This window comes from Fundulus heteroclitus, chromosome 4 (genome assembly GCF_011125445.2).
Source record: "Fundulus heteroclitus isolate FHET01 chromosome 4, MU-UCD_Fhet_4.1, whole genome shotgun sequence".
Taxonomy (NCBI): domain Eukaryota; kingdom Metazoa; phylum Chordata; class Actinopteri; order Cyprinodontiformes; family Fundulidae; genus Fundulus; species Fundulus heteroclitus.
In genome coordinates this window covers 11,847,606-11,865,664 of record NC_046364.1, presented here as the reverse complement: position 1 = coordinate 11,865,664, position 18,059 = coordinate 11,847,606, and the positions used below count along the sequence as shown (strand labels likewise).

Sequence of the window (18,059 nt, the reverse complement as noted above, 5' to 3'; positions counted from 1 at the left end):
TGTGTATTATTTATGTTTTAATCCATTAACTGAAAAATTAATTAAGTATTATTATTATTAAGTATTAATATGTCTCTTTCTCTTTTTAACACAAGTAATACATGTCTACTTCATTGTCTGGTGGGATAAAAATGAGATGGCTCTTCCAGGGTCCGGTTAGCCCCGCCCCCAAACAAGCCCCGCCCCCAAATTAGCATAATCTCACTCCTAACTTTTGATAAAAGTTGAGAGGTCTGATTACACTCTCAATGACCATATACATTACTTTATAACAGCCTCGCAATTAAACGTTCAATGTTTGAAATGGAATGCGCCCCACCATTGACAAACGGAGCCTTATTGTTGCGGCAAACGTCCAATGTTTGAAATGGAATGCGCCCCATCATTGTAACGGAGCCTTATTGTTGCGGCACCACTGAGCTGTATAATACACTGGAGTGCTGATTTTGCCGAAAAACTGAAGCCACTGGCCGCCATCTTGCTACTCCCTACTCTCACAGAATCCCACAGGATTTGGTTGCAACAACAAGCAGTTTTCTGGCTGAGTGAAAACGTTTCACAGGTAATTCTACAGTCAGTGGATGTACTAACACTATCAACTTCTAGGAAATTAGGTGCTGAAATATTTTACATGTTATTCATATTAAATATACATATATGTATATATAAGTATGTGTATATGTATATATGTATATATATGTATACACATATGTAAATATATGTTGTTGTACATTGTTATTTATATATTTATAAATGTTAAACATATATATTTAAATGAATAAAATGCAAAATATTTCAGCACATGACTTTCTCAGTACTTCATATTTTTAGAACATAACATAAAACTATATGGCATTTGACATTTTAAAAGTTTTAAGCCCCCCCTGAACATGAGAAAATCCTCGTCATTCGATGCTGTAGCGCACATATTCCCTAGTTACTGGGGGGGAAATAGGGAGTACCAATATGGCGGCTGGTGGCTTCAAAGCGACTCGTTCAAACAGACGGTGATTAGCACTCCAGTGTATGATATAGCTCAGTGTGCGGCACACGTTCAATGTTTGAAATGGAATGCGCCCCACCATTGACAAACGGAGCCTTATTGTTGCGGCAAACGTCCAATGTTTGAAATGGAATGCGCCCCATCATTGTAACGGAGCCTTATTGTTGCGGCACACGTTCAATGTTTGAAATGGAATGCGCCCCATCATTGACAAACGGAGCCTTATTGTTGCGGCAAACGTCCAATGTTTGAAATGGAATGCGCCCCATCATTGTAACGGAGCCTTATTGTTGCGGCACACGTTCAATGTTTGAAATGGAATGCGCCCCATCATTGACAAACGGAGCCTTATTGTTGCGGCAAACGTTCAATGTTTGAAATGGAATGCGCCCCATCATTGACACACGGGGCGATGTCATGATTAACCTCACCAGTCTGAGTGGGTAGCAAATTCTGTTAAAGTAATTAAATCAGATTTTTCAGTCATAAATTGAAATTATCAGACAGAATGAAATCCTAATGTCAAATCATATTAATAGTTTTCATTAAGCGGCAAAAAGTTTGTAACTGGTCGCGTGGCGTGTCACCCATTGATAACCAATAGTAACATGTGATGTTGTGGAACTACTGCATCCCACACTGGGATCTTCTCCAGCTGTGTCCTATCAACATGCCTGTCCTAACGATTTCGCGAAGGGAGAAAGTGCCTTTACCTGAACGTGTCGTCTTCTAACCTGGTCAATTTGTTTATTTAAAAGGAAAGATCTTACTCATTCTCTGTGCTACCATGTGAAAATTTTTGAATTGCAATAGTAATGAGTTCAGCTAACATGCTCACTGATGTGTTCGTTTGATACCCAAATGTTTGTTACTATTTAAAGCACTCACATTTGGCAGAATATCTTTTCAATACAAAAGCTTTTATTGAACATTGCACATTTATCAATTGTTTAAGACAAACTACAGGAAATGCTAACATTGAAAGACATAACAAGGCTCAACTTCTAGGGGGTCTGACAATGACGACACAAGTTTTTCTTGAATCCACATGCCAGGTGTGACCACTGCTCACATGTGTTGCAACGTCGCCACTCACGCCACTTCTTCTTGGCATTTTTTTTATCATCACTGAACAGACAGTGGCAGATGTTGCAAACATCCGTAGTATCTAAATAAAGAAAAATAAGTCATTTATTGACAAATGTAGTTTAAAAAACATAAAAGAAGCATAATGCCTTAATTTATTTAAATGCATACCATGTGTAGTCGGTTCTCTTGACAGCACTTCCGTCAAACCCATAGGCTCTGTTACGCTCCGCTCATCTAAAGAAGAATTAACAGTTTAGTTGCAATGTGATCTCAAGTTAGGTCACACCTTCAAGTAATGTTTTACATATTATACTTTATACGGGAATATGTTGAACTCAAGCGTTACTATCAGTTCTGTGTAAACAGCATATTTAAACATATTGAAACAGTTTTGTTATTAATACTTTTTATTTTTATTCATTGTCGTCAAAATTAGGGCCCTGAGGATGGGCATCCTGCATGTTTTAGTTCTCTCACCGGTGGAAGTTACAAACTTTTCATCATGTCAACCTATTCATAGGCCTTGCATTAAACCAGGAACAGAACTAAGAAATGCAAGGTGCTGGCCATTGAGGAACAATTTTGGGAACCCCTAGTTTAAGCTATTGGTTAATGTGATTTGTATGTAATTATTTCTGCAATTTTTTTTTATGTTGAAAACAAATTATTGCCTGCTCATTCATTAGTTCCGTAATTTGAGATGTCTTCTACTTCCTTTAAGTTAAACAAGTGATGCAAGATAAGCATCTATGCTTTAGTTCTGTACTACTGTATTTTGTGGTACATCTAATTTAATAATTTCTTTAATGTTTGCATGTGTAATTAAAGCTGGAAATGTGGTTCATGTACATAGGGAATGAGAGTTTTCTGTGTTTTGTTGTGTGACTGATGGTCTCCACCTCAAGTGGTTTGAATAAGCAATAAAACATAACCAAACATAGTGTTGCAAAGTATTCGGAAATATGTCAGCTGTGAGACCAGCGGCAACTATTACTTTTAAAAGCTCACAATATTTCTGTATTCCGCATTTGTGAATGTGACTATTGTTCAGAGGGAACATCAGCTGTTGTGAGACTTGCCAACTTGCTAATTGTCACAACTACATTTGTTCAACAGTCTTAGCATGAGAAACGCATCACATGCACTATATTACACATAAATTTTTGTACAACCACAATATCAATGCCGAGATGAATCTTGCAGACATTGACAGTACAGCTATAATCCGACTATACATAATAGCCATATAGAACATTTTGAAAGGTGTTACATCCTCACTAATAAGATCACCCAATACACGTACCCCAAAGCGTATGTGATTTATCTAAGTTTGGAATATTTATAATTTCTTAAACATATCTGGTTGTACGTCAGAGTGACCTAAAGACAAAGCTGGACTCCCCACACTTTTTGTATCTGAAAACCTATAAATCATCCGGAATACATATTTTCCTAAGGAAGACCAGACATATTTTGTTACCGAGGGTGGAGTGCACTTTGTAATATATCCACATAACATACATAACAACATTGTAATGGAGGACATTCAGGATAGACATGCAACGAACTTACCATTTGCACACATTCCATTCAAAATGTCTTCCACAGTTGGTGTCCTAATTGTCCTCCCGGGGTCTGATACAAAGAATAAAATATAATTATTGAAAATTTTTTTCCAACATATCTTCAATATGAGTACAATACAATGCAATATCAAAACTTGAAGTACAAGTATCCAGGACATGGCTTAAACAGTATTTCTCAAGTACACATTTTGAAGTGTAAATGATTAAAGGTTTTCTTAAGGCTAATATTAATCAACACAACATTGTACTTTATTAATTTTAATGAACGAAAGGACAATTTCCCATACTCCAGGGTATATTTGTTTCGTTTCTCGTTGTAAGTTGGCATCTGCAAAGTTTTTACAGTAACTAATCCATCACAGACCATAATTGCAAATAACTAAGCAGGTATATGTTGTGATACACTGAATAGAATTGTCACAGGGAAAGAGATTTATTTCTAATATAAATCTGATATAAAAACCATATATACAATTTCAAATGGAATTGTATGATTAAAACAAGTCCAAAAAAAAACCTATTACATGGAAAGGGATACTGAATGCAGTCCTTCCAATAAGTGTATTTGAAAGTCATAGGTATAATCTTCTACTTAACACCAGTAGAATGTAATAAGGAATACAAACCACCTTCACTATGAGAAAAAAAACACTGTGTTTATAAAGTTCAATCTGAAGACATACCATTTGCAGTTATCACCACTCCAGTGTCAGATGTTACAACTGATTCTTCAACAGTCTTTTCATCTGAAGAGAAAATTGAAATTAGTAGTGTGAATGCTGCATGCATTTTGTTTGTATAAAAATAATTATTGCACTGTCAATACATTAATTATAATACATGTTCTTTGTTGTCAGAGGAACACAATAATGCCTTCGTCAGCTCAGAAGTTTGAAAGCAAAAAGAAAAAACAAAAAAAACGAGGATGGATGATCTTTCTGCTAAAGTATTACTTTCCATCATCCGTGTTCTTTCAGCAAACATTTGAGACAGAAATGGTTTTTGTTTGTTTTCCACTTTACCTGCCATAGAAAGTATTCGTAAACGTTTGTCTGTTATCCTTCAACTCATGTGACCATACTAGCCGAGGAGATGCAACGTTAAAAACAATAAACATTGTCTTGTACAAAACAATGGAGCAACTACAAATAAAGAAAGACTTTTTTGTCCGTTTATTTCTAAAAGGACAAAAAGTGTGTCTGTCAGAAGCTATTGCAGACACGCCATTATAGTACGCAAGTATAGTTATTTAGAAGTTTGACTACATTATACTAGATGAGTATGACAAAATGTTAAGGTGATTATGACAGTAGTGCTAAACAATAAACTTAAGTGAATAGCACAATTCATGGGGCGCAGCAGTTTGAGCGAGTGTATAAAGACAGACTACAGAACTCATGCGGCCTTCCAGACTTTGACTCTGATCCTTGGATCCTTTACCAAATGCTTTTCCCAAAACATATGCTACTTTTGGATTCTGCTCTTTAAATACTTCAAATTAAAGTCTAGCAGTGCAAAAGGAATGACTAAATATAAGAACATAAAATTATGAAAATAACCTCTCAACAACAGACCACCCCATTGCATGATTACAAAGTACGTTTTTACCGGATCACTTCCATTTAAATATAATCTATCAACATTTATGCTCAAACACTTACTAATTTTAAAGGAAATGTTCGCCGCATTATTTAAAATGACTTCTAACTGTTTACGTCCATAGTGGCATGGTTTTTTGAGAGTGATGCCATCAGGTAGACCAAAAGCGTTGATAATTATGCTTTCATTTTGAATGGAGATGTACGGGAGCCTTCCTCTGCCTCCCGCTTCATCTAAAAAAAAAAAAAAAAAAAAAAATTAAAAGTTGTACATATTTGCAGTCAAGCTGAAGATAAAAAAGTGGATTAGTAATACAGAGCTCCAAATTGACTATTTAGAAAAGTGCAACGCACCAAAAAATTCTAATTTATACAGCCGTGCACATGCAAAGACCTGTGCACCTTGCCTTTATAAATCCCAATTACTGGAAAAGATAATGCAGCTGCTGATCCGTTCTGTTGCCACCCATTAATACATATTGAAATTAGTGTGAAGCTTACAAAAACTGTCACACAAAGCTCATTTTTATACATATCAACTTGTGCATCAAATATGGCATATAACTTTTTTGGTGAGTACGCACAATCATACATGTGGCCCGTGGTTAATTGACAAGGTGTTGCAGACCATTATGTCGACATATACGCAGATACCAACTTTATTACTGCAATGAAGTTAAATTATGAATCCATTACATTGACCATGACTAGAAAATTACTAGAGTATGATAATGTATTCTTACTGTATTTCCTGTTGAAGAGCCCCTGCACTTTCTTAACCATTTGATCAACCGGTTCTTTTGCAGCAGAAGTAGATGATGATTTTCCTTAAAACACAGTGCAAACAAGAGCGAAAATATCATGTAAATATTAAGTCCACTAAGCTGTTATTTAAGTTTGAGGTATCCCTGTCAGTTTGTGAAAACCTTTGAAATGCAGTGCAAAGTTGTCCAGTACGTCGGTACTGTCGAAGAACGAAGAAGCACCTTTGCTGCTCACTTCTAGGACTTCTAAGAAAGGCTTTTGATGGTCATACATCATTACACCAGTCTCTACACCAAGCTTCTCAAGACTGGCAACCTTCAACAAAGATCAAAAGAAGAGTCATTCAAAACAGCAGATATACATAACTTTACAAAGGATAGGAATAAAGTTATTGAGCTAGAAAATTTTCATTATTTTAAGTCAGTAAGAAATAAAACACAAAACAGTAAAAACTAAAACATAGAAATATGGCATGTAATATAAACATTCAATATTTCTATAACACATGTTAACAAAAGGTAGATGACATTAATACATTCAAGGTAGTCTTTTAATTTTTATTTTCAATTAGAACACTATGGTTTCCCTAAAAATTATGTGGCCCTTATAAATTTATAAGCAAAATAATACAAAAACTTAGCAATACTAATTCCATTTTTAACAGTGAAAATTATTGTGTCACCTTTTTTTTTGGTTATCAAATTAAATCTTTATATGAAAATGTATTTTCTTTTTATTACCATTACCTTATATGATTAAACACTTTTTTATGATGTGAAACAGTTAAGTGGGGTAAACTGCAAGCACAGACTAAATATGTCATGCGCAAGTATCTTATCACAGATAAATAATAAATGTCATGTGGAGCAATGTATAGTGCTTCACTCAGTCTAGAGGAACTGAAAGGACTTTACACTACATTAAGTAATTTACACACTGATGGTGGTGGGCATTAGCTCAACACCCAATAGGGTTATAGCCACAGCTGGTTTCAGGCAGTCTGACAGAAGTGAGGCTGTCATGCACTGGCACCACTAGCAGCCAAAGCATGTCAACTAAGACAGACGTAGTAGGCATTCAAACTGGAAACCCAATGATTACAAGGTTAACTTCTAACACTATTTCCAATATACAGTTAAATGGCTTGAAAACATTCTTAAGGTCTTAGCATATATGGAAAACCTCTATTTTCATCTGCTTTAGGTGCTTCTTCAATTTCAGGCATCGCATATCTGGGCTCATGTCATCTGAAGTGCGCTGAACTTTTAGAGCTGCTGCCTCCTCCGCATATTGCCTCTTCTGCTCTTCTGCCAAAGTGGACCATTTCTGCGTAATATCTTTCAGGCTTCCTAGCAGGAAAAACAAAACAAAGAAAAACAGCAAGCAATCCATTGACATTGTACAGATCTCGTATGGCTCACCCCGACTCAATGGGTGTAGATTTTGATAACGTTAAGGAAACTCTCTAACATTACATGGCAAATAGGAAAAGTTTCATCAAGTACTCAAGATCTCACAAAGGTAATTTGACAAGATAAACTAGACAATACAAGTCAGATTTGTTTCGTAAGGATGGCTTATAAAAACAACTACAAAATAACTAAGGCAAGATACTTTTTCCAAAAATTAAGTTTATGAATAGCCTGGTAAAAAAATGACCCATTGTACTACACATTGAAGCATCCAGAGGGTCTGGGCTATGGCTATTGAGACACTCATTTAACACCTCTGTAGAGGTGTTAAATTTTACCCAATCGCTAATGTTTGTCTGTGACGTATGTCATGTGCCAGTTCAATGCCAAAAATTCTACTTGAAATTGCATTCGCTGCAAAAAAATAAATAAAATAAATAAATACATAAAATCTGTCACTACAAAGACAAAAGACCTGAGCTCATCGAGGCAGCTGTCCATGTTAATTCCATATTTGGAAGGACAACAAAGACTGAATGGCTTCCTTTACTTTGCTACAACTACAGGCGGACTGCAATTCTAAAACAGCACAGAAAATTGGCAGTCTTATCAACTTCTGCGGGAGATAATCCGAGTCAAGGGGAGAAAGCAAAGGCTGTGCTGTAAGTGAGAATTGCAATGATCAGGCTAGCTATACACACAACAATGCTTGTCAACATAACAGCTACAGTAAATCCTCTCTCACCCTTGTTCTTTAACTGATCCCTGCAGAACAGGTTGTAACCAGACAGGTCCTTGGTGTATAACTTCTTGTTTTTAGGTTGAGAAGAAGATGGTTTTTTTCTTCTATAGTTTCCAATCCAGTTCTAAAAAACATAAAAGTCTTGTTACAAAACAGGAAGCTTGAATTTATTTTTATGTAAAATTGCATCTTGCCTTCTGAATTCTGAAATTGAACGGCTAGAAAGAACTTTGGTAAACATACATCAATGACAAACGGTGGCAAGCCAGTGGCCTGGGATGCCGCTCCAACCAGTGGAGATCCCACCCTGGTCATCCCTTCTTTATAGGCTTTCTGGAGGAAGACCTTCGCTTCCTCCGGGATATGTGTTCTCTCTTATCATGAAATGAAAAAAAGCAGAGCATATAAAAAAAATTATATTCAGGACAAACACATATTTTCTTAGATCTTGCTGTATAGCTCAATGTTTAAGAGATGCTACACATACCTCTTCTTGACATTGAACCTAAAACAAAGACAGAAAATACAACCATGACTATGAATAAACAGAAGGTAGCTGTTTTTTTCTGGTATGTGATAAATAAATATTAGCATGCATTGTGCTTGCAGGGTATCCCCCAGAAAACATGGTAAGCCCGGTGGTTGAGTTTTATGACAGTCAGTCATCCTGTAGCTGGTCATGTTTCTGAGATAAAAAATGTTAAAAGTTGACGGGAAATTTGAAATTACATTTTGAGAATTATGTGTTATTGAAAGATTGGAAGATTAATACATGAACAATAACTATAAAGTCATAGAAAATGCAAACGTTTTACAAAGACTTAAATAAATAAACAACGCTTAGCCTGGTGGGGCAACAAATAAAGAATGATGGCCTCAGGGCTTATAATACACTGTGGGAAACGATGAAATGTAATGAACTGTATGATAGAATCCTAACATTAAATCAATATACTGATATAAACTAGTATACTGAAAAGTATACGTTTTTTAAGATATATGAAACAAAATTTTAGCACATTGTTATTAAAGGTATGAAGGACAGCTACATTTGAACCTGACTGGCTTTTAGTAGCCTTTTTTCTACCAAATAGTGGTAAAAACGTGTCTAAATCTGTACAAACACATGCTGTGCCACATACTCGCTAACATTAACTCATAGAACTACCATCAGCAGATTTATAAATGTAGACCTTCGGTCTTTTGAGGTTTTTTACTACATTTTTATTTGACAGATTCAGGGTCTACTCACCAGCTCCGACCGTGGAAAGTGTCGCGTCGAATGACGTAAGCTTCTTCTTCTTCTCTAATCTTTTGTCGGTTGCAATCCGTAATTTATTATTATTACTACTAATACAAATATTAAACATTTTCATATGGTACAAACACAGATTTTCATATAATCATATGAGCAAATCCATCCGTATTTTTATTTTTTTTAATTAAAAATAAGATTAGGGCCAACCCTAACTTCTTCTTATCATTATTAATGGATTGCAAGCAACTTCGGATGTACATACAGCCACCTAGTGGAAGGCTATGAGGTTGGACAACTCATAACACTACATAACTCCATAACTCTAGAATATACCTTTTCATTTCATTATATATATATATATATATATATATATATATATATATATATATATATATATATATAGATATATATATATATATAGATATATATATATATATATATATATATATATATATATATATATATATATATATATATAATATATATATGAAATTGCACGACCGGAAGAAAAAACACGGCATGTATTGAGAGAACACGATCCAATAAAATTAACCAAGTATGTTAAATTTTGGCATTTATTTTGAGTGAATTATTGGAAAAAATCCAAAGAAATAAAAGGCATATTGGAAATATAAGTCTTTAAAAAAGCGAACAAAAATAAACAAAACAGGAAAAAAAAACTCCGGTTTTAGATTTTAGTGAGTTGTTTTTAAATACTGTAACGATTATTACAATACCTAATTAAAATCTTATGATACGTTTGGCTTTTGAATTTTTAGTAAATTCTTAATATCCTGTTCAAATTCGCAGATACATTATAAATAAAGGTTTTTAAAAAAAGGTAAAAAAAAAAAAAAAAAAGGTTCTATTCGCGACAAGCGGCTGTTATCACCGATAGAATGGTTAATAACAGCCTGATAGCAGGCAGAGCAGGGACCAACTGAGGCTATTCAATGGGGCTGATAACCACTGATAATCGCCATTCTATGGGATGATAACATCCGAAGCGGGTGAACAAACACCAGTTGCTCTGGTTCACTTATTAAGTGTAGGCAATGGATGATCCATTGTTGCAGTCACAGAGGTGCAAGTCGATGGCATAACCCGTACTGTCCCAATTCTCCAATTTTTCACGCTTGTAACCTGCACACTTGAAACCATAATGCACTTTTACCAGGCACACACTTCATAGAGGGTGTAGGGTATGTGTAGCGTGAGTAGTTGGAAATGGGCCTCTCTCTCTCATGTTGCCACTTGAATATTTGTACGCTGCCGTAAACTATGTGCCAGAGGAACAGGGCATGACATTGTTAATTTCCAATGTAGTATTAAAAATCAAAACAAACTTCACCAACATAAATATACACAGATACCAGAAAAAATCAATGTGTGTTATTAGAATATTTTAATGTTTTATTTTAATTTTGGTAACAGGTGTCACACCATTTTCCGCAACACCTCATAGTCTGCGACTCCAGGGGGCGCTGTTTTGCTGACTCTGCCAGAACAAACATCCATCTGATTACAGGCTCCATCCAAATGGGACATTCCTCAAATGAGGTCACATTTGCCCAGAGACAGTCCAGGTTTCCCGGATGATCGGACAAGCAGAGTGCAAACTAGAATAGAACAACCACAATACTATGGAGGCAATCATTTTGAACGATAACAACGTCCCAGGAGCTTCCCAGATTAGTTAAAGGCAGGTGAGTGAATACTTTTGTCAATATAGTTTATATTGTTTATATACAATTTTGGAAGCTAATTTTTTTTTTGTTATTCACAGACAGCTATAATCATTAATATGAATAAAAAAAATTGTAACAGAAAATTAACAGTGACAACAAATGGAAAAAGATTGTGTTCACAAATAAATGGAGGGTCAAGACAGTTAGGTTGATAGAATTATCATCAAAAACTCTTTCACATAGTATATTTTACTGCAACAATCTATTATATACAAACGTTTACTGTTATTTTTCCTAATGTTCCCTAAAAATATGATTTTTTTTGGGGGGGGGAAGTTATCTTTTGTGGCAACAATTATTAATTTTGTTATTAAGAGTAACTGTATTGCACTGCCCCTCGCCTGGGCTGCCCAAGGCAGACAGGTCCTAGGTGAGGGACCAGAAAAAGAGCAGCCCAAAGACCCCTTATGATGAATGAAACAAATGGACGCAATGTTCCCTCACCCGGATGCAGGTCGCCAGGGCCCCACTCTGAATCCAGCATCCATTCAATATCTATGGTTTAGTTGCAACATTGACAGCAACTTAGTTCAAAATGACTATATAGAAAGATTTTAAATGGCTCTTATTTGAAATTGCACATCAGAATCGGATGAAAGTTGTTGAGGAACATCTGGAGGTGTTCTACTGTCATGCTGAAGTTATAGTATTCGCTGAAAACGTCCAGTTCTGTAGCAACATTTACAGCAACTTCGGTCAAATTTACTTTTGAAGGGCCTTTATTTTTTAAATTCCACTTCATGTAGATATGTCACCTTTCAGTGAAAGTAGTCACCTGGGGGAGGGGGGGGGGGGGGGTTGTTTTAAAGAGGGTGATGAAAATACATATTTCCATAATCACCACCAGACCTGATTAATAAAGAATATTACATAAATTAGTAAAAAAATATATATATATATATTTAAACTAACTGAAGTAAATATGTGTAAAAGTAAAAAAATAAACTAGGTCGATACGCCCCAAACATATTGCTTTTAATTTGAAAAGTACTTTCCGCCGTTACTACCGTAATGCTTAGTGTTTGCGTGACCTACAAAAACAAGTGAGTGCTGGCTTGACTGCCGTTTTCGAAGTGGCGGTGTAGGTACCAGATTGACTCGGGCTGCCAGATTGGCTCGGGTGCTACCCGATGACGTCTATGTATGGCAACTCAACTCAAACAAACTAGATTATGCGCCCGCGGTCTCCATTTGTTACAAATCAATTTTATTTTGTTAATTTACGGTTATTTTCCTGTAAATTAGTCGAGGCATGAAAACTTTTAACATCATTTTGGAATACTTGTGTGGTAGTCTGACAATTTAATCGGTAATTTTGCAGGATCAAAGAAGTTACAACCTTAGAGAAATTTAATTCCTCCAATTTTTTTTAAGTTGTGAAGGGAAACTAAACCATAAACTCATTTCATTTTTAATAAAAGTCAGCAGCCAAATTTAATTTTATCACGGCATTCATCACTGTAAAATCAATAACGTTCATTCCTCCTTTTTGTACTGATGTTGTTCTTTCTGATCACATGTTTTTTTATTATTCCAGATAAAATTGTGATGAATTTGATTATTTTTTTATTGTGGTATTTGGTACATTTAAGATATATGCTGGATAAATTAGTCTGGCTAGCCCTTCCATTTTTGTTAACAATATTCTTCCAAACATTGAGCCAATTGTCAAATATTTGTTGTTGTTTTTTTATTTATTTGTAAAATGGCTTGAATATTTGTTCAAGCTTTTAAGAAAAAAGAAACCGCTAAATTAACTTAATAAAATTGATTCGTTACAAATGCAGACCGCGGGCTCTATGTAGTTTGTTTGAGTGGTGTTGCCATAAGGTCACGTCATCGGGAGGCGCAAGGCCCACGGAGAATCTGGTGACGTCATCGGGAGGCGCAGGGACCATGGCGATTTTCTTCGTAAAATTGTCCGTTTACAAGCCGCAATCCCGCTCTCGAATAAAACCTACACCCCGCTATAATTACTTTAGTAAGTTGTCCAGACCAATTACAATATTTTGCGCAATTGAGCAAACGTTAAACCAATAATGTATAGTGACGTCATCAGAAGACGCAGGACCCGAGTCAATCTGGCAGCCCGAGTCAATCTGGTACCTACAGCGGCTCACTTGACCGCATTCTCATTCCTCCGTTCTCTGCCAGATCATTACAAGCTACCGGTTAGTTTTATCTAGCGTTCTGTCTGTCTGTCTGTCTGTCTGCCTGTCTGTCTGTCTCTCTGTCTGCCTGTCCGTGATCCGACCCATTTTCTGTAGTCTGTTCTGCTCATCTTGCCTTGGCCTTGGCGGATTCGGATTGCCTCCTGGTTACGGTCTGTGTTGACGCGCTGACTCATTCCCGCACTTCTGATCGCCGCATGGCTTGACCCTGGACTGGTTTTTGGTTTTCGGACTTCGGTTATCCCTTTAGTCATCCTGCCTGCTTTGTTAGTCCGGTTTCTGCCCCGCTGCCTACAATAACAATAAACCATCCTAACACACACTTCCTGCGCGTCTGCTTCACATTCTGGGTCCAGAACCTTCAGTTCATGACACTTGCAGCTGAAAGTTTTGACTCAGAAATTGTAAATGCATATGCTTGCAACACTTTTAAGATTTTTATTTGAAAAAAATCTATTATATGTATTGTTTTCCTTCCACCAAATTAACAATACTAACAATACATTGTTCTGTGGCCAATTTTCACCAAATCCCAATTATTGACAGCCTATAGTGCTCTTCTGTTATACCTAAAGATCAATAAAATACGGTGGTGTATGTGGTTGTAGTGTGAAAAGTGGAGTGATCGTTTTTTCTATGTGCTTGTTTAGAGAATAGTGACTATCAAACAGCATTCTGTGAAGTATCTGCCTTATAAATATGTCAGTACCCTGCGTTTTACAGATAAGATGAATTTGGAGGAGTACTTCCAGAGGATAGGCTTCAACGGCCCCTGTGATAAAGCGGATCTCGCAACCCTGATCTTGGTCCACAAGCTGCACGTCATGTCGATCCCTTTCGAAAACCTCGCCATTCACTGTGGAGAGTGGATCACCATGGACCTGGAGGTCATTTTTAATAAGCTGGTGAGGAGCAGTCGTGGAGGCTGGTGCCTTGAGAACAACTACCTGTTCGGATGGGTGCTGAGAGAAATGGGCTTCAGCGCCACAACGCTGAGCTCCAGAGCCTTCAACAGCGTCATCAACGACTTCGGTGCGCTCGATTCTCACCTCATCCACAAAGTTATCATCGACGGGAAGGCTTATATAGCCGATGTAAGCTTCGGGGTGTCGTCACAGATACGGGAGCCGCTGGAGCTCATCTCTGGGAAGGACCAGCCGCAGGCAGCTGGGGTGTTTCGTCTCGTCGATAAGGGGGACGTCTGGGTCCTGGAGAAGACCGGCAGGAGACCAGAGGTTCAGAATCAAGAATTTGCCAAGTCCAGCCTGGTGAACAGGAAGGAGACGAAGCAGATCTACTGTTTTACCCTGGAGCCTCGACAGGTCGATCATTTCACTGACAAAAGCCAGAGGCTCCAGACAGACCCCGTCTCCCTCTTCACCAACATGTCCATCTGCTCCCTGCAGACACCAGCAGGGTTCAAAGCTCTGATCGGCTGGACCTACAGTGAGGTCACCTACAAACCTGAGGCAGGGGTGGATGTCTTGGACATGAGGAAGATAACAGAGGAGGAGATCGATGAAGTCCTGAAGGACCAGTTTAACATAAAGCTGCCGAATAAACTAAAGCCCGTGTGCAACAAAACATTTTACACTCTTTGAACACACTCCGGAGAAGTTTGGAAACTATTACCTTAACATTTTTACATAACATTTGTATATGTAAGTTATAAAAATGTGCATTATAGATATATTGATTTTTTGCACACCTAACTCCATTTAGAAGCATTACTAATATTCAGAATATTATAAAATAAAAAATGTGCTGAGTCAGTTGTGGGTGTTGTAAGATAAACATAAGGGAATTTTAACCACAACTTTTGTAATCTATCAGATTTTAAAAAAAATTTAATCGTGTCTGACACGTTTTTAGTGATATTTTATGTTTTACAGTTGTTTTTATTATTTTATGTGTAGTAAAGTGGACTAACCATTTCAGAATATTTTGCCTTTTGAAAGTTTACATGTTGACCTGCAGTGTTGTCATGCTCCGACAGAGGGCTGTATAATGAGTATTTTTATTCTCTTGTAGACTACTAAAACATGTAAGCGGCTGCTAAATGTGCCAAAAACAACCCTAATATGAGTTTGTACGTATATATTTGTGTAGCAATGCACTGTCCAACTCCTGAGGAACCAGAAGTGAAGGACTCAATCTGTTATTGAACTCACCGTGTGCATGTTTAGTCTAGATAGAACAAATGCCAGAAAGCAGAACCTAAACCTAAACACTGATATTAACCTCTCTGCTTCCATTATGTGTACAACTCCTCTTTTAAATCTTGTTGTAATAAAGTTTTATTTTACATGTTTCATTTTAGGGAGTTTCATTGAAGTAACACACTTTGTTTTGTTTTAGTTATTAAATCACTTTGCAAGAAAGCATTTTTTCCCAAATTCTTTGAGTGAAGCCATGCGCTGTAAGGAACCGGTACCATCAAAGCCCGTGAAGGACTAAGCAGGTGAAGAAAATGAACGAATGGTTGGATGGAGGAGTGTGGATTAGCATAGCAAAGGACATCCAGAGTGCAGCCCAGAGAGCAGGGCTGCCGTTTAGGATGACCACTTTCTGTTTAGGTGTCTGGGAGTCAGGATTTCATAAATGTTTTTTATTAACAGTTTTTACATTAAAATTAACATAAGCAATCTTAAGATTATACATATGGTCAAGTCAGGCTTTGTCAAAGGCAGTAGCTATCCAGTGTTTGAGTATAGTACATTGTGGATGAATAGAAATTTAATTGCTTCTGGGTGTCTTGATTATCTTTTGGAAGAATATGTGTATACAGATGTGCCTAAGGAAATTACCCCATCATGCAGCCTCAAGCAAAGAGAAAGAGAGCTGCTGTGTGCCAGTTTGTAGCTGTTTGACATTGTGTGCATTCCAGCTATGACTCCTCCTTCCTGGGAGCGGTGCATGAAAATGGGTTCCTGCTGTGCATCCTGGGATTCAGAGTTTTTCCCCAGTCCCTTTGGTTCTCTGCTTCAGTCCTTTTTTCCCCCACCCATGGCCGGGCCCAACAATTTTAATACATCACTCTGTGAATAGCCAGCTTCTTTAGGAATGACCCTTTTGAAACTTAACCTGCTCGTGGAGATTCTTTCCAATCTGTCTAACTTGACTGTGTAGCACATGAGCTGCAGTTTTAGAGCGAATTAGCTTTTCAACGCACCTTCATGCGATCAGTGTTTATGGGCACAATCAGCCTTCGGGGCACGTCAGGGTAGCTCTAAAGTCTAAAGTCTGCAGCTTCAGGAAATGTACAGTTAGCAGTGTAGCTGCTGTTTGGGCGCACTAGCTGACTGGTTTTGTACTTAGCAGATGATCAACTAATCCAAACGCTGTCATACATTAAATTTCAACCACTAATAGTTGGACGTTCTACCGAGGTAAGGTTGAATAGTTTTTGAGCTGTGTCCATTATTGTGGGTTGCATTTTGAAAGAGAGTTATTTGACATTGTCAGTGGACTACAACAAACGAACTCTACGCAACCATAAATTTGCATTGTTCACTTGGAACTTCAGTTTTTCCGAATGAGAGAGAGCTTTATGCACATTGTCACAGGTGTATAAAAATTGACCTAATAAATGTAATATCCTACATTGACAGGTAAGATGAATTTGGAGGAGTACTTCCAAAGAATTGGCTTTGATGGCCCGTTTGACAGGGTGGATCTTGCAGCTCTGAGGTCGATCCACAAGCTGCACGTCATGTCGATCCCATTCGAAAACCTGAGCATTCACTGTGGAGAGTGGATCACCATGGACCTGGAGGCTATATTCCAGAAGCTGGTGAGGAGCAGTCGTGGAGGCTGGTGCCTTGAGAACAACTACCTGTTTGGATGGGTGCTGAGAGAAATGGGCTTCAGTGTCACAATGCTGGGTTCCAGAGTCTTCAACAGCGTCATCAATGACTTTGCACCTGGGGAGGAACATCTCATCAACATGGTTGAAATTGATGGGAAGGCTTATATAGCCGATGTAAGCTTCGGGGTGTCGTCACAGATACGGGAGCCGCTGGAGCTCATCTCTGGGAAGGACCAGCCGCAGGCAGCTGGGGTGTTTCGCCTCACCGATAAGGGGGACATCTGGGTTTTGGAGAAGACCGGCAGGAAACCAGAGGTTATTAATCCAGAATTTTCCAAATCCAGTCTGGTGAACAAGATGCAAACATATCAGATCTACTGCTTCAACCTGGAGCCTCGAGAGGCAGAAAATTTCCAAGCAAAAAGCCACACACTTCAAACAGACCCAGCCTCTCTGTTCACCAATAAGTCCATACTCTCCCTGCAAACACCAACAGGATTCAAATCCCTGGTCGGCTTGATCTACAGTGAGGTCACCTACAAGGATGAGGAAGGGGTGGATGTCTTGGACATGAGATACATAACTGAGGATGAGCTTGATCAAGTCCTGAAAGAACAGTTTAATGTAAGGCTGCAGAATAAAATGAAGCCTGCAAACAGAAAGGCATGCTACACAATCTAGTAAATACCAAATTACTTTTTAATACAACTTTGAAATGACAGCATCGATTTCCACCACTTGTCAATGGACAAGTAGTGGAAAGTAACTACATTTAATTGATTCGTTAATTATATATATATATATATATATATATATATATATATATATATATATATATATATATATATAAATTTTCCAAACCGCTTTATCCCTCATGGG

At 37.5% G+C, this 18,059-nt stretch overlaps 3 protein-coding genes across 11 annotated transcripts; 2 read left to right on the top strand and 1 right to left on the bottom strand.

Annotated features, from left to right (window-relative positions):
• Window positions 1-1,906: 1,906 nt before the first annotated feature.
• On the bottom strand, window positions 1,907-9,792 carry LOC118562898. 4 transcript variants are annotated; one of them, XM_036136059.1, is made up of 12 exons: window positions 9,448-9,792; window positions 8,683-8,700; window positions 8,439-8,569; window positions 8,199-8,319; window positions 7,305-7,390; window positions 6,203-6,356; window positions 6,020-6,103; window positions 5,340-5,510; window positions 4,362-4,424; window positions 3,665-3,727; window positions 2,261-2,326; window positions 1,907-2,171 (listed from the first exon to the last, which is right to left on the bottom strand). In XM_036136059.1, the coding sequence occupies exons 1-12, from the start codon at window positions 9,569-9,571 to the stop codon at window positions 2,008-2,010; spliced, it is 1,245 nt and encodes a 414-aa protein (XP_035991952.1). In that variant the 5' UTR covers window positions 9,572-9,792; the 3' UTR covers window positions 1,907-2,007. The 4 variants fall into 4 exon arrangements, with proteins under 4 accessions (XP_035991952.1, XP_035991951.1, XP_035991953.1 ...); XM_036136058.1 differs by having other exon boundaries at window positions 7,224-7,390; window positions 9,448-9,791; XM_036136060.1 differs by lacking the exon at window positions 5,340-5,510 and having other exon boundaries at window positions 7,224-7,390.
• A 2,443-nt stretch (window positions 9,793-12,235) lies between these two features.
• Window positions 12,236-15,684, top strand: LOC105938462 (arylamine N-acetyltransferase, pineal gland isozyme NAT-10). 6 transcript variants are annotated; one of them, XM_036136053.1, is made up of 3 exons: window positions 12,260-12,277; window positions 13,313-13,372; window positions 14,096-15,684. In XM_036136053.1, exon 3 carries the CDS (start codon window positions 14,101-14,103, stop codon window positions 14,971-14,973), a length of 873 nt encoding a protein of 290 aa, XP_035991946.1. In that variant the 5' UTR covers window positions 12,260-12,277; window positions 13,313-13,372; window positions 14,096-14,100; the 3' UTR covers window positions 14,974-15,684. The 6 variants fall into 6 exon arrangements, with proteins under 6 accessions (XP_035991949.1, XP_035991946.1, XP_021163057.2 ...); XM_036136056.1 differs by lacking the exons at window positions 12,260-12,277; window positions 13,313-13,372 and adding an exon at window positions 12,236-12,244 and having other exon boundaries at window positions 14,079-15,684; XM_021307382.2 differs by lacking the exon at window positions 12,260-12,277 and having other exon boundaries at window positions 13,273-13,372.
• Window positions 15,685-16,685: 1,001 nt separating this feature from the next.
• On the top strand, window positions 16,686-17,897 carry LOC105938450 (arylamine N-acetyltransferase, pineal gland isozyme NAT-10-like). The gene is made up of 2 exons (XM_036136057.1): window positions 16,686-16,761; window positions 16,984-17,897. Exon 2 carries the CDS (start codon window positions 16,989-16,991, stop codon window positions 17,859-17,861), a length of 873 nt encoding a protein of 290 aa, XP_035991950.1. The 5' UTR covers window positions 16,686-16,761; window positions 16,984-16,988; the 3' UTR covers window positions 17,862-17,897.
• Window positions 17,898-18,059: the final 162 nt, after the last annotated feature.